Here is a 25,875-nt window from a genome sequence, read left to right as displayed (position 1 = left end):
GAACTGTGTTTTATGTTTGCTATTTGTTAGAGGCTGAATTATTGACTCCTTTTTGAAAGGGATGGTTTCTCAACCTTAACGGGGATGTCACGTGGATGGGCTGTCTCATTCCGCTTTCAAACTATTTCTCCTCTCTTTCATGTAAATGTACGGTTTTGTCCTGAAGAAAATAAGAGAGTGCTGTTCCTCTTTGAGGTGTAGGCGAACAGCTTAGTGCTGACCTAAAGACTCAGTCTGTCTTTGTTGTGACACGTGCCTGCTCAGTGCTTGCTTTGTTTGGCCCATCCTGCCTGAATAAAATAACAAACAACACAGCCACTTTTGGCCTTCATGGGTGCATCGAGCACCATTTTTTTTTACAACAAGAATGGAATATTTAGGAGGGTGATTTCACCCAAAAGTATGGAATTGTGTCAAGTAAGTACAAGTTCATTTCGGCCAAGTTATCAAAGCAGGTAGGCCAATGTGGCTATAATAATTGACAGCAAATATTTATTTTTACTTTTGTGCTTGACTGTTTTTCAGTCTACTTTTTTTTACTATACATAATGAGATGAATCATTGCTTCTTTTATCAGTGTCGTTTTTGCATAGGTGTTCATACTTGTGAGTACTTTTGACATCTCTGTGATAACATGCTGATCATCACTGTAATCTGTTAATTGCCTGCATGGTTTATAAAGGTTTTATGAAGGCCAAGATTTGACCCAGGAACAGATTGATTTTATTATGACCTTTTTATCTGTTTTTTTTTTTTTTGTAAAAGCAAAACAAAAATAATATGATAATAAGACAAAATGGTTGGCAGAAAACAAGATAGATTTAACATAATTAATGTTGGGAAGTATTCTCATTTGTTCACATTAAAATGATGAGAACCGCTGTTAACTATAAAATATGTTATGTCAACTGAAACGGGATAGAAAGAAGTCATTGATTAGCAGACTTCAATAAACACCATGTAGCGTTGTTTTAATTTCCACACCCTTACCATAACAGCTGCGTAAACTGTATCCCAATATAAAGGACTAATCTGAATGACAACCCCAAGCCAATAAGCAAACAATCAATGTGAGCCAATTTCACAATCCCAGTGAAATTGGGACATGATTTCCCCCGGGACACAAGCCACTACTGCACAGTGCATGAGAGACCAGGTTTGTGGCGCTCAATTACAAGCAGGAAATGTCATTTGAAAATAAGTGAGGTTATCCATCGGTAACTGGGACAGGTTTCATGAATGTCAATATGGTCAGGATGAGATCAGGCAATGGGATGCGGGGGAAAATGCACCAGCATTTGTTTGGATTGCTCACCTTTAACGTTTTGAAAATGTATAAATAACTGGTGCCCTTGCCCATGTGGTTAATTGGGTGTAATGACATTTTGTGTCGGGACTCCTGAGTCGGCCGCACGGTGGATTAGCTAGCATATAAAGCGTTGGCCTCACAGTTCTGAGGTCCCGGTTTCACTCCTGGACCTGCCTGTGTGGAGTTTGCATGTTCTCCCCGTCCCTGTGTGGGTTTTCTTCGGGCACTCCGGTTTCCCCCCACATTCCAAAAGCATTCAAAATGAATTGGACACTCAAAATTGTCTCTAGGTATGATTGTGAGTGTGGCTGTTTTTCTCAATGTGCCCTGCGATTGGCTGGCAACCAGTTTAGGGTTAACCCTGCCTCCTGTCCGTTGACAGCTGGGATAGGATGCAGCACTCCCCCTGACCCATGAGAGGCCCTGTAGCTCAGTGGTTAGAGCACTGGTTTGGTAAACCAGGGGTTGTGGGTTCGTATCCCACTGTGGTCTCCACACCCTGAGAAGGCTTGCCCTCCACTCACCCACGCCGAAAGAAACTTACTTACTTTTACTCCCCGTGATCCTTGTGAGGATAAGCAACAAAGAAAATGAATGGATGGATGGACTCCAGAGTCCTTCAGAAAGAAGCATCATAATACTTGTTTTATTTCAATTGTCTAAAGCTAGTCACATACTGTAAAATGAAATGACTAATCACATAAATAAACAACAAATCATACTAACATTCACATCACTGACAATTTAGTCTTCAAATAGTCTACTATGGAACGTAGAAGCTGCCAGACATGTTAACAACAACGGAAACATTTTTTCAACAGTGTATACAGAAGATGCCATAGGGAGTAAACTTTTAGATCAGAATTAGAATACATATTAAATACAGACGAAGTAGGTTTACTTCAGATTTTAGATAGGCTTCTATATTTCCCTGTCACCGGAGTGACACAATGTGATTATTGCTCATTCATGCTCAAGGGGAAGGACTGCAAATGTGATAGGAATGATTCCCTCTTGCAGAAGAGTGGCACACAAAAGACGTCAGTGCGTGAAGTGCAAACGTTCAGAAATAACTAAACAAACTCATACACGTATTTTTGAAAAAAATGTAGTAACAAAATGGACAGTAAACAGCATTGGAGCATGAACTGCTCCAGAAAAAGTGTTTGTCTCTGTTAAGATGAAGGTGAAACAATTGGATGGCCAAAGTTGCGTTACATTACATCTGAACCTGCACTTAAAAAGTGTGGCAGCAGTAAATTTCAGTTATTTATTGTAAGTAATGTGAACACCGACGGTTCAACTACAGTACTTTATTTACACATCATTCGCTCACCGGATGGATGTTAGTGTGCTGTTTTGTACTGTAATTTAAGATTGGTGCCTGCTGTCACCTTGCGGTCAACGTTTGTAACTGCAACTGATCCAGCCTCGCGAGTTGTTGAAGTACAGTACAATACAGTACAATACTCACTAGTACTGTACTGTACTTAACAGTAGAACCATGGCAACGGAATGAGGTCAAAACAGTACTGTAAATTCTATTTGCAGTCTATCACATTGAGATGTGTTTTAAAATAGTAATTCATGTCACTCGGTAGTTATCTCGTTGGTTTTGCAGGTTCACACAACGGAAGAGTGAATATATCTTTTTTTAAATGTTACAAAGCGGCTATTTAGACACCCAAGGACACATATAAATATGGACTGTAACGATAATAATAATCGTAATAATAGTGGCAATAACACAAGTTGATAGGCTGATATAATACACATATATTCCCATATTCACAAGCGTAGTTTTCCCGTCACCAAGGATGGTCAAAGTCACCGTATCCGCGCAAACGCCATCCGGCTCTCCTTCTTCCTATTGGCTTAGGCACCGAAGAGGAGGCTTTATCCCAGATATGATTGGCCGACATAATGGCCAATCACTTTCACAGTCATTCAATCTATGCAAATGAGCGAATAGATGCGGAACAGGTCGGGGAGAAGGAGAGTCTAGCAGAGGGGGCGGTGGACAGCTGCCCTTCACGCTCGTTCCGGCACAGTTTCACACAAACGCGACCGTTTTTCCTGGCTTGGATCGGAATATAAGAATAAACGGCGACGATGGCACAGTCAGACACCAAGAAGATCTTCTTTGAGAACCTCTCTGGGGCGGGGAAAGCCATCGCCGTGCTGACAAGCGGAGGGGATGCTCAAGGTACTTTATACTGTGTACAGTGGAAACCGTGCTGTGAACGGTCACGTATGACGCTGCTGCAGCCACGTTCAACCGCCTCGGAGGCTGTTCAAACACCAATGATCGATCAATGATCGAATTATGAGCCGATACTGTCTTGTAACGGAACAATTTGCGCATCAGCAAAATACAATGTCAGCGTTCCACTCATTCATCGCAGAGAGCCGCTGGTTAGCATGCTAACGAGACATATCCTCCCATTGTTGACATTTTTGTCGCAGCTGAGGGATTTCAAGGTCGCACCACGCGATGATAATAAACGCTGACACAGCACTCAGAACTGATTTCAAGCCCTCATCGGCGAATGCACATGTTCTTGTACTCAATAAGGCGCTGAATGAGACCCGCAGAGCATCGTGGGATGTTCAGTTTGGTCTCAATCAGACATTTTCACACGGAGAAAAAAAAAAAAAACAACAAATTATAGCAATGTCAACATGGAGGTTTTGGAGGAGACGACCCTTGAGATTTGCAGTCCCCAAGTGGGCCTGTTGTGGAATGACCTCATCTGGTGTACGTGACGTGCGGCATACAAGGCTGACGTCAAGAGGAAACCCGAATCACGTGGCTTGTCTGCTAAATACCGTAACCCTTATAATTAACGGGAACTGTAGTCCAGGATGAACAAGGTTGCATCTAAAATTCCGTTAATGTAACCATTAAAAAGTAAATCATTTATTGCCTCTTTCAAGTATTTATTTGTGAGCATTTAATCTGTATGCAACATCGTCATTACTGCTCTCAAGTGCGTGTTCCACTATGACACTACTTTCCCTGATTTTTGTTTTTGGTATAAGTAAGGAGTAGACTGTTCAGCTATCTGTTGTCAAATGGAAACGTTTATCAAAAAACTACAGCTACCTGAAAAATCTAATTAAGTGCACTTTGTGTTGCATTACTTCCCACCCCTGGACATTGGTGTTGATATGTCACCAAGGATTAAGTTCTCTGCACTGCAGAGACAACAGTTGCGGTTTGTTGCTGATGCATTGTTCTCACCCCTCTCCCTTAGTTGGCAACTAAAAAAAGAGGATACGCATGCCTGACAAGAGCTGAACGCCAGTGTCAGAAGGCATTATGTCACTGTGGATTGGTCCTTTCACTCATTCTGCACCAGAAAGTGTCATTCATGCATAATGAGAAACCCGAACCTACTGTTTGAATGAAATGGTGACTCGTTTCCCCAACCCCCAGTGTTTGAACGGTCCGATTTCCCCTTTTCTGCCTTTAATGGCCTTAGTGTTGCTTAGTAACTATTGCACAAGCCAATTCCCCTAGGAAAATCTTTGAGCTTGATTGTTTGTATCCAACAGTTATCCACCTTTCCTGTTTGACTGCTGGGGGATTAAACATTTTCCTAGCTGTGTCAGTCTTTGACTAACCTCCCATTGACATTCAAGTCACAGAGCTGCATTTTAGGGATTACTGAGTTCATTTGGATTGACCACAAGAGTTAGAAGCTGAGAGACTGTTAAAGGAGCATTGAAGCATTTTGACCAAATATGGTTGTATGCCACAGGGAAAGGATATAAATGTCCTTGAGCGACACACTCCAAGCACAGACAGACACACCAATTAAAACACTTTGACTTTTATAAAACTACTATGTGCAAACTGGGAACTGTACAATCATTGAATTTGTTGAACTTATTTTTAAGTATCATCTTATTTTACAAGTAAATCGCCTGGAAAGAAATGTTCAATCAAAGCTTATGGGTCAATCCGTCATGCTATACAGTACTAAAAGACACAACTGGACTATATGACAAGGCTTTTTGTTGTAATATCCTGAATGTCATTGAGTTCTTTTTAATATTGGCACACTATTGGATGCTCTAGTTTGACTCATAACAAATAGCACACGAGTTATGCTGGTTGTATCTACTTTCTCAGAGCCAAACAGTAGTGTTGTCATGATTCACTACCGCTTGGGGGCATAGTGTTTATTTTGTCGCTAGTGGAATATCCATTCATCCATTTTCAGAGCTCAAGATTATCCCAGATGAGTTTTTGCCTTAGGCAGGGTACATCCTTGACACGCTGTCAGTCAATTGACAGGCACATAAAAAAAAAAAAAACAGCTACAGATCTGTGTTCTTATTCTTGAATTGTTTGACGATTGTCACCACTTTGAAATGTCACCTCCAGGACAAATAGTTGAGCAATGACGTGAACATCCAGTGGGAGCTGTCAAATCGTTGCACTCTGTATGTTCATACAGTCAAGAATCTTCAGCTCAGATATTTTAAATTCTGCAGCCGAAGCATGTAATGTGAGCAGATATATGGCTTTTTAAAACATACTTATTGTATCATCATTCGGGATATGTGGGCACCGGGCAGAGTTCTTTGCTTTTGGATAGCAATACAGCAGATATGAGACATTTTTGCCACTGAGGTTGATGATGTAATACGGTAGTAATCTGCTATGGGCGCATACGTGAATCCGCTCCTGCTGTTGTGTTGCCTCTGGTAATGCGTCAGCAGTAGTTGAGCCGAAGGATTGAACACCAGTGCTCAAATTGTCAGGGAAAAACAGGGATTCTGTGCAACCTTTGACACAGAGATATGGATGCAAATATGTAAACAAATGTATATCAGCGTTTATAGTCAATCAATACTATCACTATCGAATATGCATGACAACATAAAATGATACATTGTTTACATTGTGTAAGATTCGTCATTTTGTCCTCTGCTGTTGTCTTTTTTTTTTTTTTTCAGGAATGAATGCTGCTGTTCGTGCTGTGGTTCGAATGGGGTTATATGTTGGCGCAAAGGTTTATTTCATTCGTGAGGTGAGTCACGACTGCTTATTTTATGACTGGAGTGTATATCAATGCTCTGGTCTGTATAAAGTCTAAATGTTGTCTGCTTTGTTCAAGAAGGGTAGTTAGTTTGCTATCACGCAGGATGCCGTGCTGTGCACACACAGTTTTTGTTCCCACCCACCCACTCATCTGTGTGTGTGTACGAACGTACTCAGACCTTATTCTAAGGCCCCTGCAGAAGACTGTGTAAGGATAGGACTAATTTGGTCAACATGATTGTCACAAATGATTTTTGCCAACGGATGCCGACAAAAATGAAATATTTTTGGTTTATTTTTTGTGTGTTTTTTTTTTTTTTCTGTGGGGTAGTAGGGGGAAATGCACACCAGAAAAAAAACCCAAAAACATACACACCGGCGCAGCCCACCTTCATAATTCATAGAATTTTAATCCTGATCTCAATTTTGGGTGCCACAATTAAATGTGACTCATCATCAACAATATTTACATTTCGAATGTTGGCTATCGGCGGCACGGTGGATCACCTGGTAAAGCGTTGGCCTCACAGTTCTGAGGTCCCGGGTTCAATTCCGGACCCGCCTGTGTGGAGTTTGCATGTTCTACCCTGTGCCTGCGTGGGTTTTTTCCAGGCATTCTAAATTGCCCCTAGGTGTGATTGTGAGTGCGGCTGTTTGTCTCCATGTACCCTGCGATTGGTTGGCAACCAGTTCAGGGTGTAGTCCGCCTCCTGCCCGTCGACAGCTGGGATAGGCTCCAGCACTACTCGTGAGGATAAGCGGCAAAGAAAATTAATGGATGGATGGATGTTGGCTCTCCTTCACATCTAATTGAGTACTTTCTCAACTAGTAGTCAGCCAACCAATAAAGCGCAAAAACATGCTTAAGGCTTCATTTATATTATGGTTATTTTTTATTTTATGTTAAAACTGGATGTCAACAAAAACTGCACATACTATACTGTACAAAATTATTGGCTTAGGTTTGCGCCAACAAAATCTACAATTTAATATTACATTTGGAAGCTTTATTTTAGTTTTTGTGACAAGAAAGGAATGACTGAAATGTGACAAAGAAATGAGAACAACTTCACCGGTGACAATACATGACTTGTTAAGATAATAAAAAATGGTATTACAGATTGGAGCACCATTAACTGTCGTCCAGTTACATCACATTTACATGTGATTTTTAATCAGGGGTATCAAGGTATGGTGGACGGTGGGGAGAACATCACGGAAGCCACATGGGAAAGCGTGTCCAGCATGCTTCAAGTGGTAAGTAAAAACAATAGCTAAAAAAGGTCACGTTTGAATTTCTTTTGTAATGACAAGAAACAAATATATAATAATTATTATTATTTTCACTAATGTCCTTATTCTGGATGATACAGCAATGGTGTTTATAGGGTAAAGGATTAAATTAAAGATCAGAGTCACGTTCCGGGACTGCTATTGACTGACTGACTTAAAGGCAACTCATTCGGTTTTTAAATCAACAGGGTGGCACAGTTATTGGCAGTGCCCGCTGTAAAGATTTCCGCACCCATGAAGGACGACTGAAGGCCGCTCTCAACTTGGTGACGCTTGGCATCACCAACCTGTGTGTGATCGGTGGAGATGGCAGCCTGACGGGAGCCAACCTCTTCAGAGCAGAATGGAGCGGGCTGCTGGCGGAACTGGTAGAGCAAGGTACTGGAGCAGACCTGAACAATTGCTCAGCAAAAAGATCTGATCGCGTGGCCTGCAAGCTCCCAACTCACTTTACTCACATACTGTATCAAATCAGTTTACGCTGTTCAAATTTATTAACTCTGCAACTGTCACATTTTTGTTATCTTGTGAATAACATTACAACAGAAAGGCACATTACAAAAACAGAAAAACACAAAGTGACTGCTCGCAACTCGAAAAGCAAATATGTTAAAACACTTGTAATTTGATGTGCTACTGTATATTGTATACAACAGTGCCATATGTTTTTGGTAATAGGATATTGAACCTGTGTAAGAAACAAAATAAACTGTGATTTTTTAGTATTGTTCGTGAGCTCATACAGTTTCCATAGCTGAGAGCTACTCGCCTTATTATGACAACAGACTATTTTGGAAATAGACTGGGTACGATAGAGAGACTTTGTTTGACCACAACGTACTGTACTTCTTCTTTCAGGTTCAATTGAGGCCCAATCTGTTCAGAATTACACCGCCCTTCACATCGTGGGGATGGTGGGGTCCATCGATAACGATTTCTGTGGAACCGACATGACGATAGGCACAGATTCTGCTCTACACCGAATCATTGAGGTGGTGGATGCCATCATGACAACCGCACAGAGGTGAGACCTGCTTGTGTGGGATTTTGCATTAAGTTACGTTAGGTAAGTTTTGGGGCTTCCCCATATGTTTCAAGCTTTGCTACTCAGGCAAATAAATAATCTTTTTGCGTGTTATGTGTTTTATTTTTCAGTCACCAGAGGACATTTGTTTTAGAAGTAATGGGCAGACACTGCGGGTAAGATTTCAAGTAATCACGTCATTAGCATATTCCCTATCATAAATCATTTAGCAGAAAAAAAAATCAGCCTTGTGTGTTATTTTTAGCTACCTGGCCTTGGTTAGTGCTTTGGCTTGTGGAGCAGACTGGGTGTTAATCCCTGAGATGCCTCCGGAGGATGGCTGGGAAGAGAAGATGTGTCAAAAATTGTCTGCGGTAACACGGTCTTTCGTTGCTCCCCTAAGTAAAATATTGCAACACATTTAGCACACTTGAAACGGAAAAATACTCTTGCCCGTGTTTCTTCTGAACTGAATTTAATCCTACATGCAAACAAAAAAATGTAATCTCTCGGTTTATCGAGATCATCCTCAGGCATGTTGTCCTGCTTTTCATCCACAACGCTGTCTCTTGTTGCAGCATAATGAAAGGCCTTTATGAACCTTTAGCTCAGTCACAAGTCATGGTGTTTATTTCAGATAAAGTACACATTTTAGGTTGCCCTTCATTGTGAGGGACATAGTATCATATTCGAATCCTTCACTTTAATCAATAAATTGATATTTCTCACTTGCCTGGTGGGTGAATTAGTCAAGTAAAAGTTAAGTGCTTACAACTGCATATGTTAATACATTTGTGAAGTTAACCAACATTTGAATACAATTTTTGTCTGCATGTGGGAAATTTCACATATTTTAGTTTAATTCATGGAATATTTAATTTAAAAAAAAGATGGCTTCTAATACATTGCACACTAGTATTTTGTACAACCTCTTCAGTTATGTAAAATGTTCACTCTTTTCTCGGTGTTTGTCTTTAATCATTACAAGTGTTTTTTCTGCTTTTGGAGAAATGATGTTGTATGATTTAGACCCGTTCCAGGGGCACAAGGCTGAATATAATCATAGTGGCAGAGGGAGCCATTGATAGGCATGGGAAGCCTATAACATCTAGTATTGTCAAGGATGTGAGTACATTAATACACAGAAAGGGGAAGCCAGAAGCATGGAGCCTCGACTGGTGGGAATCCGCTAAGATATAGTACATGAATAACAAGCCAAATATATCTTGCGTGTCATGATTAATGGCATCAATATATTGGGAAAAAGAGCCTGCCAGAAGGTACACACTATGCTGTTTAACTAAGCCTGCAATAATGTGACGGCAAACAGCAAGGTAGGCAGGATATTGCTAATTTTTATCAGCAAACACGCTGCACACGTTAGAGCTGTCACAGTGAAAGTGGCAACTTCCTGTCTGGCCCCTGTGCTTCTGAAAGCCCATGTCACAGCCAGAATCACAATTTTTCTGTCATGCTGTCTTTCCACCACACCTGTAGAATCGAGCAGGGATGAAAAGGCTGAATATCATAATAGTAGCCGAGGGGGCGATTGACCGTAACAACAAGCCCATTACTACTGACTGTATTAAGGATGTAAGTACATTGTGGCGCGTTGCTCTGTATGACCTCCGGCTGCCTCCTATGTGACCTCTACTACTTTGTTGCTGCCCTTGTGTGGCTTTGACTTTGTCGCTGTGTTTCTGGAATGCTCTGTCCGACACTCTAGTAGGGTAAGGCACCTTTCGTCACTGATCCTGCCACTCCTGTGACGAGTGCAAATATTATTCTTGCCACTGCCTTCGGACACTGCGAAAACACATGTAAAATGTAGCGGCATTTATGCAAAACAACTGTCCACATTATTGTTGGCTTTTTGTTTTGAGTCTGTAGGACTTATCCCTGCACTATTATTGTTATGTACAGCATCCTGATGTGTTTCCAGTTTGATGTGGAGTTCAAGTCCCTGCCCCTCACACCCTGCACAGGACTAACATGACTGAAAAATTAGAATGGCTTGCTTGTGCTTTGCTGTTTCCCCTTCTCTCCAGCATTTTATTTTTTAGTTTTTGTATGCTGTTTTAGTGCCCGTGTTCGTGTTTCTGCATTATGAAGTACGTATTGTTGTTTTCTTTTCATAACAGTTATTGAGATTTTTAGATACCATTTCAAAAAAATAATTTACCAGTAGACATTTTATTGGAATATGCAATTTAAAGAATCAATTTATTGGTGCTTACAGATTAATTTCTACTTTTCATTCCTCTAGCTTGTTGTCAAATGTTTGGGTTTTGACACGCGAGTGACAATCCTGGGTCACGTGCAGCGAGGAGGGACCCCTTCTGCTTTTGATCGTATCCTGGTAAGTTCACTCCATCATTAGTAGTAGTAGTAGTAGTAGTAGTAGTTTTGTTGTTCACCATTTATTTGAACTCCTTCTTGGACAGTCACAGCATGAGTCTCAACAGGGCATTATCCCTTTAATCCCATGAACAGATTAACACTGTATATCAGACTAAGAAGGACGAAGAATTTGACAGAAAATAAAACTATAATACTACATATTGATTTGTATAAAGACCTTGGCTTTCTCAAGGGCTGGGATAGGAGTGCCATTCAATTATGTAATTTTAACAAATCAGTTTTATTTTTGATGGATGCTTTAGTCCAGTACTGCTGGTTTAGTGTTCATGTCAATATAAGGAATTTATAAAGTTTTGACCAGAATAAGAAAGAATTGTGATAGACATGCTTGTGTTTAGTATGCAGCAATATTGTTGATTTTCTATTGATGCAGGCCAGTCGAATGGGTGTGGAGGCTGTTCTTGCCTTGCTAGAGACCACAGCCAACACACCGGCCTGGGTGGTGTCTTTAAGTGGTAACCAATCCGTGCGCTTGCCTCTGATGGAATGTGTAGAGATGGTAGGTACTGGATTTGATAGTAACACAGTCCAACATTTATAGTACAAAATAAGCATTCATTGCATAGATATGATTGCACATTGAAATATGAAGACAAATTACATGAGTGTGGAGATGTGTCGTTTGAGAGGCTGTTGTTTCTGAGTCAGGATTATCCAAAGCGTTTGGCAGACTCTGAGTAAGTGGAAGTGACTGAGCTAAAGCTCTGTTTATTGTTGCACTGCTTTATTTTTGAATTTCATAGTCTGGTGCATTGCATCTCTTGATATATGGTACGGCAAATCATACCGTATGTCATCATTTGCGGCGTGACTGTGAACTTATTTTTGCCCATTAATGTGATTGTAGTCACTTGTTTGTTGTTAAGATGTTTTGACAACTGTATTCATAATTTGAATTATGTTTCAACCCTGATGTATCCTTTTAGACTCAAAAGGTACAGAAGGCAATGGATGAAAAAAAGTTTGAGGAGGCAGTTAAACTCCGAGGCAGGTAAGACAACTGTTTTAATGTTGCGTCACTTTCCTCACAATCAAGATTGCTATTTATGATAGTTGTTGTAAGAGACAATTAAAGCTGAACAATGTGTGAAATTATCATTTTATTAGTATGTGCATACACACAAATGTATAACTAGAAGCTCTTTCGTTTCACTTTGAGTACAGAATTATAATAAATATAAACATTTGCTTGATCAAAAAATATAGTTTAATGAATTAAACCTCAGGTCACTGATAATAGATGCTTCCTGTATCCATCCATCCATCCATCCATCCATCCATCCATCCATCCATCCATCCATCCATCCTTTCTCTTAGCCACTAACCCTCTTTTTTTCTGTGACCCTGAACAAGATAAGCACATAGAAAATGGATGCAATGAAACTTTTTATTTGCTTTTTGTTTTTTTGTTGCAGGAGTTTTGAGAACAACTTAAGGACGTACAAACTGCTGGCTCATCGTAAACCAGAGTCTGAACTGCCAACTGTAAGTCACAACAATTTGTCCTGACCTTACACGTGTTTGTTGCTAAGTCAATGTTCTAACTCCAAATCCAAACAATAACACACACTTGCATTTAATGCACGTATATAATGAAGTGCTTGTCAAGAGGTGATTATCAGGTCAGGTGTTCCGTTCTGTTACTTGTAGAAGACCCATCTTATTTTAGCAGCAGTGATCGAAGACACCTTTTCCTCCATGGTGAGGGGGTGACTGCTCCCTAATGGGGCTGGTGCAGCCTGCTGCTATGACTCGCTATGGAGGCAGCTTTAGACAGAAAATCAGTGAAGTGTGGCAGCAGCAGGGCCTGCCTCGTGCTGCGGCGTTCCCATCAGGGGTACTCCTGCATCTGCAGTAATGATCGAGGCAGTTCGAGCGTGTACCTTGGAGCAGAACATGATGCATATATTGATTTCTTCTGTAGTGTCTCTCTGTTAACTGTTACAACAAACCAAACGTACAAGCTTCTATACTGTAGCTCCAGATGATATGTGTCAAATGTTTGGAAACTATTTGCTGAAAAGGATTTTGTTTTTTACTATACAAAGATTTTTTTGCTGTGATTCTTCTGCCATCAGAGCAATTTCAACGTGGCGGTGTTGAATGTGGGCGCACCTGCAGCAGGCATGAATGCGGCTGTCCGTTCAGCTGTCAGGGTGGGCATCTCAGAGGGCCACAGAATGTTTGCTGTCAATGATGGGTTCGAGGGGTTCTACAAAGGTCAGGTATGTACTGGAACACTTTCCTATTGCATGCCAATTATTTCCTCACAAAACACAAAACATCACAAACCAAGATTTTAATGTTGCAATGGAAATGAAACTGCAATAGAACTTCTTTTTCTTTCGGCTTGTCACGTGAGGGGTTGCCACATCGTATCATCTTTTTCCATCCAAGCCTATCTCGTGCATCTTCTTCACTAACACCCACAGTCTTCGTGTCCTCCCTCACAACATCCATCAACCTTTTCTTTGGTTTTCCTCTCGCTCTTTTGTCTGTCAGCTCCATCCCCAGCACCCTTCTACCAATATACTCACCCTCTCGTCTCTGAACATGTCCAAACCATCGAAGTCTGTTCTCTCTAACCTTGTCTCTTAAACACCCAACTTTGGCTGTCCCTCTAATGAACTCATTTCTAATCCTATCCCACCTGTTCACTCCAAGCGAGAAACTCAGCATCTTCATTTCTGCTACCTCAAGTTCCGCTTCCTGTTGTTTCTTCAGTGCTACCGTCTCTAATCCGTAGAACACTTGATAGAAACACAGTGCTCTACCTTGAAACAAATTGTACAACTTTAAATCTGTAAATGCATACCTTCTGTATACACTTTATCTGTCTCCCCCTTTAAGCAGAGCTGCTTAAACTAAACCTGGCGTAGTATTACATTTATCCAATAGAGGTCCTCACAGAATAACCTACAGACTGGCGATACATGGCACACATACTGTGTATTATGATAACATCAGTATTTGTTTTTGTTAGCAATGACTGAAAAGTAAAATCAGGCAGACATATTGAGGTGATTATATACCTGCTGTGTAACTGGGCTGTAATCCTGTAAATGCATTTTTTTTTGCCTGTTCCTTGACTAGTACAACTGGTGGCACATCTTCTTTTATCCCGTCCTGACCTTTTTACAATGAGTAACCTTAATTCCCTTGACAGCCAACTCTGGCTGATTCAAAGGCCAGCACATAATGAACAATGTGGCTATTTATCTTCACCAAACTCTCCAATAGCACTGGTTAGTTAAACATCCCCCGTGCACTCTGTTCTATCTGAAAACTGGCTGCTCCAATTGACCCGACGAAAATGAGACCTGCAGGGAGTAATAGATTTCTCTACTTCAGTGCTCTACAGGTTCACTTCCTCCCCTTGTGGAAAAAGAAAGTGTACCAAAAATTCCCTTTTCATTTAACACTGTGACCCCAAGGAGGAAGTGTTTTATATGCCGCCGACTGCAGCAATAAGGAGGACAAAAGTCACTCGAAGTAAAAGTAACTTGTGAAAGCACACATTGCTCTTGTTTTCCTTTCAGATTAAGGAGATTAAATGGTCTGATGTTGGAGGATGGACAGGACAGGGAGGATCTTTGTTGGGTACCAAAAGGTAACATCAACATTACTTGCATGTTTGTTTCTGTTGCTTTTAAAATGGGGCTTGCAAATTGTAATAAATGACTAAATTGTGATGATATTCATTGAACTTGGTGGATTTGTTTCATTACCGCAGCAAACAGTTGTCAATTTAGGGTAATCGGAATTCACGTTTCCTTCATAGAACACTCCCCGCAAAACATGTTGGCAAAATTGCTGAGCAGATGCGAACTCACAACATAAACGCACTGCTGGTGATTGGTGGATTTGAGGTATGTGACAAACTTCGAGGGCACTTACATCTTTCCTTTGTGCCTGCAATTATTCAAGATGCTTTTTAAAATATGACAGCGATTCATGTATACATTATATCAAGTACTACAGTGTTGCCATTTATTTCCCATGAGAATGATAATTATATGTTAAAAGAAGAAATTTGATGTCAAAACAAATATATTGATTATGGATGAAATGTAACTATGTATGGTCAAGGCACAGTGGCAGTAAAAGTGTCAGTTACTGTAGTTTACTGTAGTTTTCTTTTTTACAATTGATTACACCTAATTGAAGTGATTAATGAGTAAAAAGTTAATTTATTTATTGCTTTTATTTCATTTCATACAATCCTGTCTGTCATCTGCTTTTTCCTAAATGAGATGTTTGCAAGTGTATATCGTATGTGTAGATATGTATGTGTATGGGTGTGTGTGTGTAATTGAGAGACTCACAAATGTATGAAGAGCGGTATCTGTCTTTTCGCTGCTTTCCGTTGTGATAGGCTTGGCTCTTCCCCTCGGCACCCTCAACATTTGTCGTGTCCTTTCCTTGTGGCCAGTAGCACCCACTCAAACCGCCCCCTCTCCCAACCCCGCGAAAGCGCCACCCAGCGCAAACACTAAAGCACTCGGCTCTGCCCTGCAGGCCTTCCTGTCACTGCTGGAGTTGTTAACGGCACGTGGGAAGTATGACGAGTTCTGTGTGCCCATGATCATGGTCCCAGCAACAGTCTCCAACAATATACCGGGCTCAGACCTCAGCATTGGAGCTGACACAGCTCTGAATGCCATTACTACTGTAAGTCCTGAGCCTGGCAACTAGAGTAGCTGAGCACTACACAAATGCACTTATAATACACGCTTGCACTCGCTGCACATGTTGGAACAATCAGAATATGTTGCTTTCGAAAATGGCATCTGACAGCCACAGCAATCATATAAGTATGACAGAAAGAGCAAGACGAATATTGTCATTCTCCTTTCGAGGCAAGACTCCCATCCCTCTCAGGTAAGTAGTACAGTGACGACATGGAGGCATGCTGCTGGGAGACCGCTGCTGCCTGACCATTTCAACATCTGGAATTATGTTTGCCTGCACTCGCATCCAAATGGGGGCGCAACATCATGGCTATGTGGTTGTCTTTGCCTCCAAATACACTATACGCTATATGCCCATTTTACAATGCATCTGCTCAATATCATCATAAACATTTTCCATCAATATTATGGTGCGGGATTTCTTGATGCCACCATCTGCCGCATTTGCTCATCGGTTTCCTTCACTATGTACTGTATGCTGACTGTATCATTGCTTGTCTTGTCTACACTCCCTTTGCTCTGGCCGTCTCCTCATTTATTAGGATTCCTCCAGTAATCCTGCAATGAGCTGGTCACGCTCCGTTTGTCTCATGTCGTCTGGTGTATTTTGACAACTTTCCAAACCCCAACTCATTTATTTCTTCTACTACTTTCTTCATTCTTCAGTCAATCCCCCATGTTTGCTCGTTCATGTCCATTTTCATGCCATGTTAAAAGGGGCAGTCACACGGAAAGAGGCGGAAGGGCAGACACCCTCTTGAAAACCAAGAGGGATTTGCCTCTCTGTTGTCTCTAACGCGTATTTAAACGCTGCCGCTTCAGGCGCTTGAAAGTCTGCTGCAGCTGTATGAGGCACGCGCTGCCTATGAAGAGTTTTGCATCCCGATGTGTATGCTGCCTGCCACCATAAGTAACAATGTACCGGGTACAGATCTAAGTATCGGTGCAGACACGGCCCTCAATGCCATCGTGGAGGTAAGGCGGTTGACTCTCCACACCACGTTGTGTAAATGTTGATGAGAAGAGGATGCAAATGAACGGGTTAGGGGATGACACAAGCCAGCATTTTGAAGCGCTTTAATGTGGACTCTTTTCAATTTCAGTGAGCTCATAACCGTTTATTATTTTGAACAGCAATGGGATTTCAAACTGAATTGAAAGTTGATTTGATTTTTTTGGTTTTTTTTGTTTTTTTTTTTGCAGCAGGGTATCTATGAAAATTCATGGATAACTAAAATAATTATAATACACTATTTAAATTACCTCACTTGAAGAACTTCATGCTGGTGTATTGACAGTTACAGAAACGAAAATGATTTTTGTAATGACCAATGGTTTTAGTTTAAGGCAGTTGAGGGATAAACCTTTATTGTGTGGTGGTCCAGTAAATGTGTGAAGTATTGTAGCCTAGAACATTTATGTGCACATGAAAACATATTCTGTATGCTTTCAAGTGGATGGCAAAGCAACGAGTGGTACTTTGGCCTTTTTTTGTGAGTCTATTAGGCCAATTTGAGGTTGGGATTAATTTCCAGAAGATAGATATCCACCAATTGGTGAATACAGGAGAAAGGGACTCATATAGTCCACCTCATATTAATAAAAGAAAAAAAAAAGGAAATAGCAAAAAATTGGTTTACTAAAGGCACACATTCACTATTCATGGCTTATTGATAAGACTATTTTTGTGTTTGGTTAGAGCAGGGGTGTCAAACTCATTTTTGTCAAGGGCCACTTTGTGGTTACGCTTTCCCTCACAGGGCCGTTATGACAAACCATGAAAATGTTTTACCACATCATATTTACACGTGAAAATTGTGAACTAGTTTTGGAATCAAAAATCAAGGTCAATGGGTTTTTCAACTATTGTTGATGCTTGGTAACACGAAAATGCTTGGCATATCTATATGTTATCATTTAGGTTATAACAATTTGAAATTTTGGTACGGATTTTAACAAAAATCACGGAGGTTAAGGCACATAATTTGGCTTCCCAGGCCACATAAAATCATGCGTTGGGTCTAGTCCAGTGTTTGTGAGTAAAAGACCAGGAAGATGGTATATTTTCATTTATACTTGTCATATATATTGACATGGAATTCAAAGATGTTCACTACATTATTTTTAGATTTCTTGAAAGCTAACTGGTATTGGAATCTTGCACTGGTAACACAATCTACTGATTAAAAGTTATGTGAATGGATGAAAATACTGCACAGTTTTAATCTTTACAAGTTGTTTTAAATATTCATCACCCTGTACTCAAACCAAACATGAATTGCATTTGAACTGTGATTGGGTTTACAGTCTGATGTGTTCTCTTATTTCAACAGAGGAATCCAAATGCTGGATTTAAAAGGAGCCCTAGGCTATTGCCTGGCATTTTGTTGCATCGCATTATATTTTTTGTGCATAAGAAATGCAATTAATTCTGGCTTGCTACAAAATAGTATGTGCTTTGAGCCACAAAATATTTTAAGACTGAAGGTGGCTTGATCATGCACCTGGAGACAGTCAGGTAGAGACTGCTAAAGTTAATAACTGGTCTCATTTTTATCAAAACATGTCACTGAGTCTTGCGCCTGCACAAACGAACATCTTTCTACTAAGTCTTCAGGCCACATTTCTGGATAGCAGCCACATTAAACTGCATGTTGAATGTCCTTTAAATCGTGCTCAATTAGATGCTTGTTTAGTTATCCCATTTAAAAACCTTGCGTGCTAAACAATTGCTTTCCATGACTTGTGACCAAAAATTAACATTTAACAACTGCAATACACAAGTATTCAAAAACATCGGTGCTTGAAAAAAACTCAAGCAAATCTGAACTTTAAAAAATAACAAAAAGGACAAGTACTTCTTGTTGCATTTATGTGAATAAAGTCGAAAAATGTAACCCTTATAACCTCACTAATAAGTTTGCCGTCTAACATTTAATGACGGACATTTGATTAGGGACAGCACTGACATCTGACCAGTGTGCTATAATGGAACTACCACCTACTAACATAGCGTATGTGCATGCATCAGACTTGCGACCGCATCAAGCAGTCAGCCAGCGGGACAAAGAGGCGCGTGTTCATCATCGAGACCATGGGGGGCTACTGCGGCTACCTGGCCACCGTAGCGGGACTGGCTGCTGGGGCCGACGCCGCGTACATCTACGAGGAGCCCTTTGACATCAGGGACCTGCAGGTGACCAATCATATGAATCCTAGCACACTAAATCTTCCACCCCAGTTGATTCTTCGTCAGAGTTTTAGTCAGATCTTTATAACATCTCATTTATTTTGTATTGGGGTGTAGCAAAAACATTCAAAAGTCAATAATTTGTTCCTAAGTCATCAATTATTACAGTATTTCAATTTTCAGTCAACTCACCGATTCTCTGAGTTTCATTTTATGTCCAAGCACTCTCAAATAAACAAGTACTGCCGTGGCACCAGCATGGGGTCAAGGATCTACGCTGCAGTTAGGTGTGCCACTTCCTTTCGACAGGACGTTACACTGTCTAATAAAAAAGCAATGCTTTGCCGTCATCTTGTGGCAATTATCAGCATCTTTTTTTTTTGTGGATTTTCACGTTTCATAGCAGGGCTTAGTCTCTTTACCCCCCAAAAACGTGATTAAAAGATTTGATACACTTTTCTCTCATAAAATTTGCTTGAAATGTTTAAAGCTTCAGAACACACAGATTAACAGCAGGGCAATCAGCGCGTCTCCTGTTTATGTTTCTCAGCCTCGATGACAGATCTTGATGTATCGGTGCTGTAAGGTGGAAGATAAAAATGCGATATGTCACAACATCAATATTTTGTCTTTTTTTGTTTTTAATGTTGTTCTCATTTTATCAACCAGATAGCATCTTGCTAATGTTTTTTTCTTCTTCCTCCCACAGGCCAATGTTGAGCACTTGACAGAGAAAATGAAAACAAGCATTCAACGAGGCCTCGTACTCAGGTAATAAAAACGGCTGATGCGTTGACAGTCCCGCAAAGCAGTACTGTAGCTGCAGCAGTTTAAGTATTAAAAAATGCATGGGCCTAACCAAGCCATTGTCTTTCATGTTAGAAATGAGAACTCGAATGAAAACTACACCACAGACTTTATCTATCAGCTGTACACTGAAGAAGGCAAGGGTGTGTTTGACTGCAGGAAGAATGTGCTGGGACACATGCAGCAGGTAGGCTCTCAAACCGCCATTTGGCGGAGTACAATCAGTGTTTATAGAGCAATGTAATATCTTCTATATTTGGGGATTGCGTTTTTTTGTCAATAGCTTGCCCCGTTCCTCACGGATGGGCTTTGTTTTGTTTTCGACTTTGTGCGTCTTGAGATTAGCACAGATAAAACTGGATCAAACACTGTTTTGGCGAATCCCAGGGGAGACATTGGCTTTTCTCTGCAGCAAGCGAAGCGATACAGAAACAAAATAATAAAGCACATTTGGGAATTAGGACCGCAACTAACAAGTGCATACTGTACATACATTTAAATATGGAAAATAGAAGAGAGTTGTTGGCGTCTGATGCACTATTAGCTTCTTTGTCTCCTGTTAGTCTGCTGCGATTATACAGCGAGAGGCGCATCTTTTAAAGTTGAAACAGTTCAAGAATATCAGAAAACTAAAATAAAATAAAATATTCGGCTAAAGGAGAAGGAGAGGAATTCAATCTTCACCAAGGAATTTGGAAGAAAATGTACTGTTAATTTAGAAGAAAAAGTACAAGGACATAGGCCTGAGCCTCCCATATGTCATATATCACATTGTTCTTCAATTCTATCATAATACAACAAATCCTTCATAACCAACAGAATTCTTAATTAACTTATTTCAGGGGTGTCAAACTCTTTTTTGTTACAAGCCACATTGTAGTGCTGGATTCCCTCATAGGGCAGTTATGACACCATGAGAATCTTTAACCGCCTCATCATATTTACACATGAAATGTATAAACTTGTTTCAGAATCAGAAATCAAGGGTCATGGGTTTTTCAACTACTGTTATTTGGTAACACAAAAACACTTGCACTATTGCGTCATCATTTATGATGTGACTATTTGAAATTTTGGCACAGATTTTGAACAAAAAATAGAACTTGATACACGTGATTTTCCTTTGCGGGGCACATAAAATCATGCGGCGTGCCGAATTTGGCCCCCAGGCCTTGAGTTTGACACCTGTGCCATATTTGGGAAAAAAACTGTTGTCACTACAAAGGAATGCCAACTCATTCAATGCTCTAAAAGGGGGGAGCGCCATCTCCATTTGACCGAAACTTTGGAACCAAGATCTCTGCAAAGGCAATGCAGTGGGTCACCAAAAAGCTGGTGGAGACGTTCAGACAAGGTGAGACCAGAATGTCCTTCCTCATTAGACAAACGATCAATGGTAGTCGATGTTCCCTCCCCAGTGAGGCGTGGTATTTATTGAAATCTGTCATGGAGTCGCCCTGCCTGGCATCTTGATGTATTTTTTGTCCGCTTAAGGAGAAATTATTTAATGATCAATTTGTCTTGATAAATGAAGCATTTCCTTGAGTTCATGATTAACACTTGCATGTTGAAGTATGATGAGTCTTAAAGCAACACATGCATTAAAAATTCCATCTAAAGTCCAAATTTGTTTCTTTTTTTTATATATATTTCATATACGCATGGTGGATGACGTAAGATGAAGGTAAATGTATGTTTTGTTTGTCAAGCTGGCTCCATGACATCTTCCTCTTTTTAGCTCCATGTCCTTGTCAGCTTTGTCCCATCCATTATGCTATCACGACAACCACTGTAGCCACCTTTTGCTGCCAGTCTACCACGCACAGCATTTGAGTTGTGAACGTACTATACCAGTACACTGCCTATCCCGATAAATCACACTCATTTATTGCAATATCATAACGTTTATTTTTTTCCGGTTGTCTTTCCCAGCATATCCCTGAAAATTCTCAATGTTTTGGCTTTTTAAAAAATTTCTCTCACATGGTTCTTTTGAGATCACTTGTTCTCTGTGCCTTGTGGCTGAAAAAAGTCTCACTTTCTCAATTCCAAGTTATGCAACTAGGTTTCACCTCGAAGTAAGAGTATTCCTCTCATAAAACTTCGACTTATTTTTTTTTTTTTTTAATCAGGCAGTGTACCAGTATGTGCCATTCTCCCACAATACCTCTTCATTGCTCTTCAAGTTGGAAAACCATATGCAACATGCGCAGTTTGTGTAGCTTAGCAACCATTTGCTCAATGTTGTTTTTGTCTCTTTGTAGTCTTTCCTGTCTGTTCTCTCATCAGTTGCTTTGCCACTGTTGACTTGTCTGCCGCTGATACCTATAAATACAGCAGTCTATTTTCGACTTTTAACTTTGATTTTGTCTATGTTTTTTTTTTTTTTTTTTTTTTGCAGGCAGAGTGTTTGCTAACACTGAGGACAGTTGCTGCTTGCTGGGAATGCGCCGTAGGGCTCTGATCTTCCAGCCAGTGGTCCAACTTAAAGGGGAGACTGACTTTGTGTATGTATGATATTGGTTCGAAGCGTTTAATCCTGATTCAATTAGATCATGGTGCTCAATGTGTCGATCGCGAGGCTCTGTTCCCTCTAAACTGTGCGCATGCGTGATTGTGCACCGCTGATGCACTCTCTTCACAGATATTCTGCTTTGCAAACACTCTCGTGTTCCTACTTTACCTTAAAACCGCTCTTAAAGATGTACACTCATAATTACAAATGTTACAGTACTTACGCTGCCCATCAATGTGTTTTATAATGACAGCATCCACCACTGCTGCTTTAGTTTGCAACACAGTCTGGGTAACGTAGAGCAAAGACGAGCTAGACATGCTGCTTATGTTTACCTTCAATATTAATGGAGAAAGATAAAAAAAGAAATGCTGTTGTTTTAAGAATGTATGACTGTCGGAGTACGTGAATAATTGAAGAAAAAGTGGTTAAACTGGACGAGATTTTCTCTTTTCCGAGTGGGAAAGGTCTGGTTTGAAGCCAAAGTAGAAAGTGCAAGATGAGATGGTGTGTCATTTTAAAATTCCACCTTGGCATAGCCTGATCCAGGATGAAAGTCAATAGAGTGCCCAAAAATCTCATTCTGTATTTTAAGTATAGGAGGCAACGTAACATTAACCTTAAAACGGTTAGGGAGCATCGTCATCCCCCCACCCCCCGTCGGTAGCTCACGAGAGGATGGCTGCTTGAAAAGTAGATCTCGGGGTAAAAAAAAGTCTGGGCACCCCTGAATTAGATGATACAGTGCCGTGAAAAAGTACTCGCCCCTTCCTGATTTCTTTTTTTTCCCCGCATATCTATCATATACAAAGGTTTCACATCATCAAAGCAATTTTAATATCACTCAGACAACGTCAAGGAAATACAAAATGCCGTTTTCAACTGACAGTTCAATTTATTAAGGCACAAAAAAAAAATCCAAACCTTTCTGACCCTTCGTGGAAAAAGTAATTGCCCCATGATGACACTTAATAATGGCTTGTGCCATCCTTGGCAGCAATAATTGAAATCTGAAAATTGAATTTTCACAGCAATTGAGAGAAAGGTGCCATACAGGATTCTGTCCTGGCTTCTCAGTACATAACTGCAAGACTGAAAGAAAAAAAAAAATCCACAGAATCCAAAATAAAATACAATATGTGTAAAGTAGGAGAGCAGGACATTTGTCTCTGTCCTGGCTGCTCAGTATAATATGGCTAAGTTGACAAGACTTTGACAATATAATGGAAGCTTCTAGTTGGTCTTTATGTGAGGAAATTCCCTGACAGACAATAATCTCCCATCGCCTATTTGTCACCACGTCCCAATTTGTCATAGTGAGTACACAATTTATTTTGAGGTTTTCTGTATAAGGTTAAGTAGTTTTATTATACAGTACTCAGTGTATTTTGAAACTTTTATGAGAGTCACCGATGTTAAAATGTTACTTTAAATTGATAAAAGTGTATTTGGTATTATAAATGGCTTATACTGGGGTTTTGGAGATGATAGTGATACAAGCCAGGGACTGATATGCATCTGTGGTCCCCTTTTTGTCCACAGCCACAGAATCCCCAAGGAGCAGTGGTGGCTGAAGCTTCGTCCCCTGATGAAGATCCTCGCCAAGTACAAGACGAGCTACGACGTCTCGGACTCAGGGCAGCTGGAGCACGTCGTACACAACAGGCCAAAAGACTCGGACGCTTCTGTGGCCATGTAAAGACGTCCGGCGCTCTAACAGCGGACCGCAAAGTCCAAGCCTGTGTTAAGTGAGGTGTGAGCTCCACAAGTTCTCTAAGATCCGGTCACAACTTTACCTTCAAGGCACCCCTATGTGGATGTAGTCATTGACCTGTAACCTAACATCAGAAGTGTTCCTAGTAACAAACGCGATTGCTGTACTCTCTCTCTCTCTCACACACACACACAGACACACACATGGCTTTTCTGACACAAAAGATGTCCTGGATGTTTATTCATGTCATGTTTGTTTTTAAATTTTGCACTTTCCCTGTCTCCAGTGATGTAGGCAGGCTCTTGGGCCAGAGCTGCACAAGGACACTGCTCCCAAAACAGATAACCTACTCAAAAAAAGGTGACAGATATTGGGCTTTGGAGTGGACATTTCAGGATGAACCTAAGACAGTTGGACATATGCATTCAAAGTTTACCTTTAACGTCATAATGCATTTTAGGTGTGTCCTGAAATTTCACCCCAAAGCTTTTTTGCGAGCAATGTATATTGTGTCTCTGTCTTTATGTGCAATTAGTGTGAGACTCAACATGCATGTGAAATGCAACACTGCTGACGAAGCGAGCAAAGACGAGTGCCTGCCAGGCTGTGTACACTGAGACCTAATATTTATCTTTTTAACATAGTTTATTTTGTGTGTCAACATGGGTATATCGTTGTCATGAACATTAGGCACTGCTGTAACTGTCTTGACACAATGCACAAACTTGTTAGATGTGAATAAGAATAAAACCCAATTTAACATGTGTGCCCTATTTATTAGTCCCTGAGTTTAGTTCATTTATCACCTGTTTATTTTCCACTTTTACATTTAAGTACCATTAAATTTCTCATTTGTTTTCTGTTAATGACTCGCCATCACATCTGTTGCTGTTAAGCGCAGTTTGTTTCTTTGTGCTTACATTATAAATGCTACACTATAATCACAGCAAAAACAGTTTTATTCACAAAATGGATGGCGATGTGAAAAAACTTTAATGTGGAAACTATGAAAAACTAAGTTTTCATGTTTGTTTGCAGTATGGAGTTGATTTTGTTAGTTTGCCGCTACGTAAAGCTAATAAGGGAACCAAAATATTAGGAACATGTCGCAATTATTATGTGGGCTCAGCTATTGTCCGCTGCAAAATTAAAACAGTAGGAAATTGCTAACTCTCTGTGACAGTCGATCCGTCCATTTTTTTTCCCCCAATTACTTTTTCGAACAAGGATTGGAAGGTGAGCATGAAGTTATCCAAGATGACTTTGACAAAGAGTTGGGGTAAAACCCTGACTGGTCGCCAATCAAAATCACAGTCAGTCAACTAACTCGTAACTTTGTGAAGATGAACTTTTTTCCCCCCGAAATCAGTATACAGTATTGTTTATTCTAAAGCGCTTGGGTACTGGATAGAGCTGCCGTATTGCTGCACTTGGTTTTTAATTAAGTGGGTGTGGGGAGCCGTTCCAAGATTTTTTTTTTTTTTTATGATATGCTATTATACGAATGAAGTTACTGAAGTTGTGCTTTACTTGGCTGACTTACGCAAAAGTATTGTGGGTTTAATTCCCACTCAGAGTGTGTGTCACCTGCACGTATGATTCATTTGGCACTAAATGTGTCCTGTGATCAGGGGTGGAAAAAGTACTCTGTACTGGTACTTAAATAGAAGTGCTGATTACAATACCTTCCTCCATGCGGTTGCTGGCCCTCCTAAACTCTCAGTTTATCAAGATTTTAACCCTGGGTGACTTCACTTCTCTCTCCGTGTAGATATTATGTGTGTGTGTAAATGGATGGATAGATGGTTCAGTAAAATAATATTTTGCCCCCAAATATATTGATTAGTCGGTATGGTGG

The 25,875-nt window shown here is 40.4% G+C and overlaps 1 protein-coding gene across 8 annotated transcripts; it reads left to right on the top strand.

Annotated features, from left to right (window-relative positions):
* Nucleotides 1–224: 224 nt before the first annotated feature.
* On the top strand, nucleotides 225–24,783 carry pfkpa (phosphofructokinase, platelet a). Of its 8 annotated transcripts, XM_061805090.1 has the most exons (23): nucleotides 3,269–3,515; nucleotides 6,278–6,351; nucleotides 7,542–7,619; nucleotides 7,844–8,033; nucleotides 8,514–8,679; nucleotides 8,811–8,855; nucleotides 8,945–9,053; nucleotides 10,177–10,272; nucleotides 10,946–11,038; nucleotides 11,474–11,599; nucleotides 12,027–12,091; nucleotides 12,516–12,585; nucleotides 13,179–13,325; nucleotides 14,640–14,710; nucleotides 14,882–14,969; nucleotides 15,619–15,771; nucleotides 16,614–16,766; nucleotides 18,823–18,987; nucleotides 19,691–19,752; nucleotides 19,864–19,975; nucleotides 21,043–21,142; nucleotides 22,190–22,295; nucleotides 23,846–24,783. In XM_061805090.1, exons 1-23 carry the CDS (start codon nucleotides 3,422–3,424, stop codon nucleotides 24,000–24,002), a joined length of 2,520 nt encoding a protein of 839 aa, XP_061661074.1. In that variant the 5' UTR covers nucleotides 3,269–3,421; the 3' UTR covers nucleotides 24,003–24,783. The 8 variants fall into 8 exon arrangements, 7 of the variants coding, with proteins under 7 accessions (XP_061661072.1, XP_061661069.1, XP_061661074.1 ...); XM_061805088.1 differs by lacking the exons at nucleotides 3,269–3,515; nucleotides 10,177–10,272; nucleotides 15,619–15,771 and adding exons at nucleotides 225–417; nucleotides 9,709–9,804; XM_061805085.1 differs by lacking the exon at nucleotides 16,614–16,766 and having other exon boundaries at nucleotides 3,268–3,515.
* Nucleotides 24,784–25,875: the final 1,092 nt, after the last annotated feature.

This window comes from Syngnathoides biaculeatus, chromosome 19, assembly GCF_019802595.1.
Source record: "Syngnathoides biaculeatus isolate LvHL_M chromosome 19, ASM1980259v1, whole genome shotgun sequence".
Lineage (NCBI taxonomy): Eukaryota > Metazoa > Chordata > Actinopteri > Syngnathiformes > Syngnathidae > Syngnathoides > Syngnathoides biaculeatus.
The sequence above is the reverse complement of the archived record's forward strand: the minus strand, read 5'-3'. Positions and strand labels throughout refer to the sequence as shown.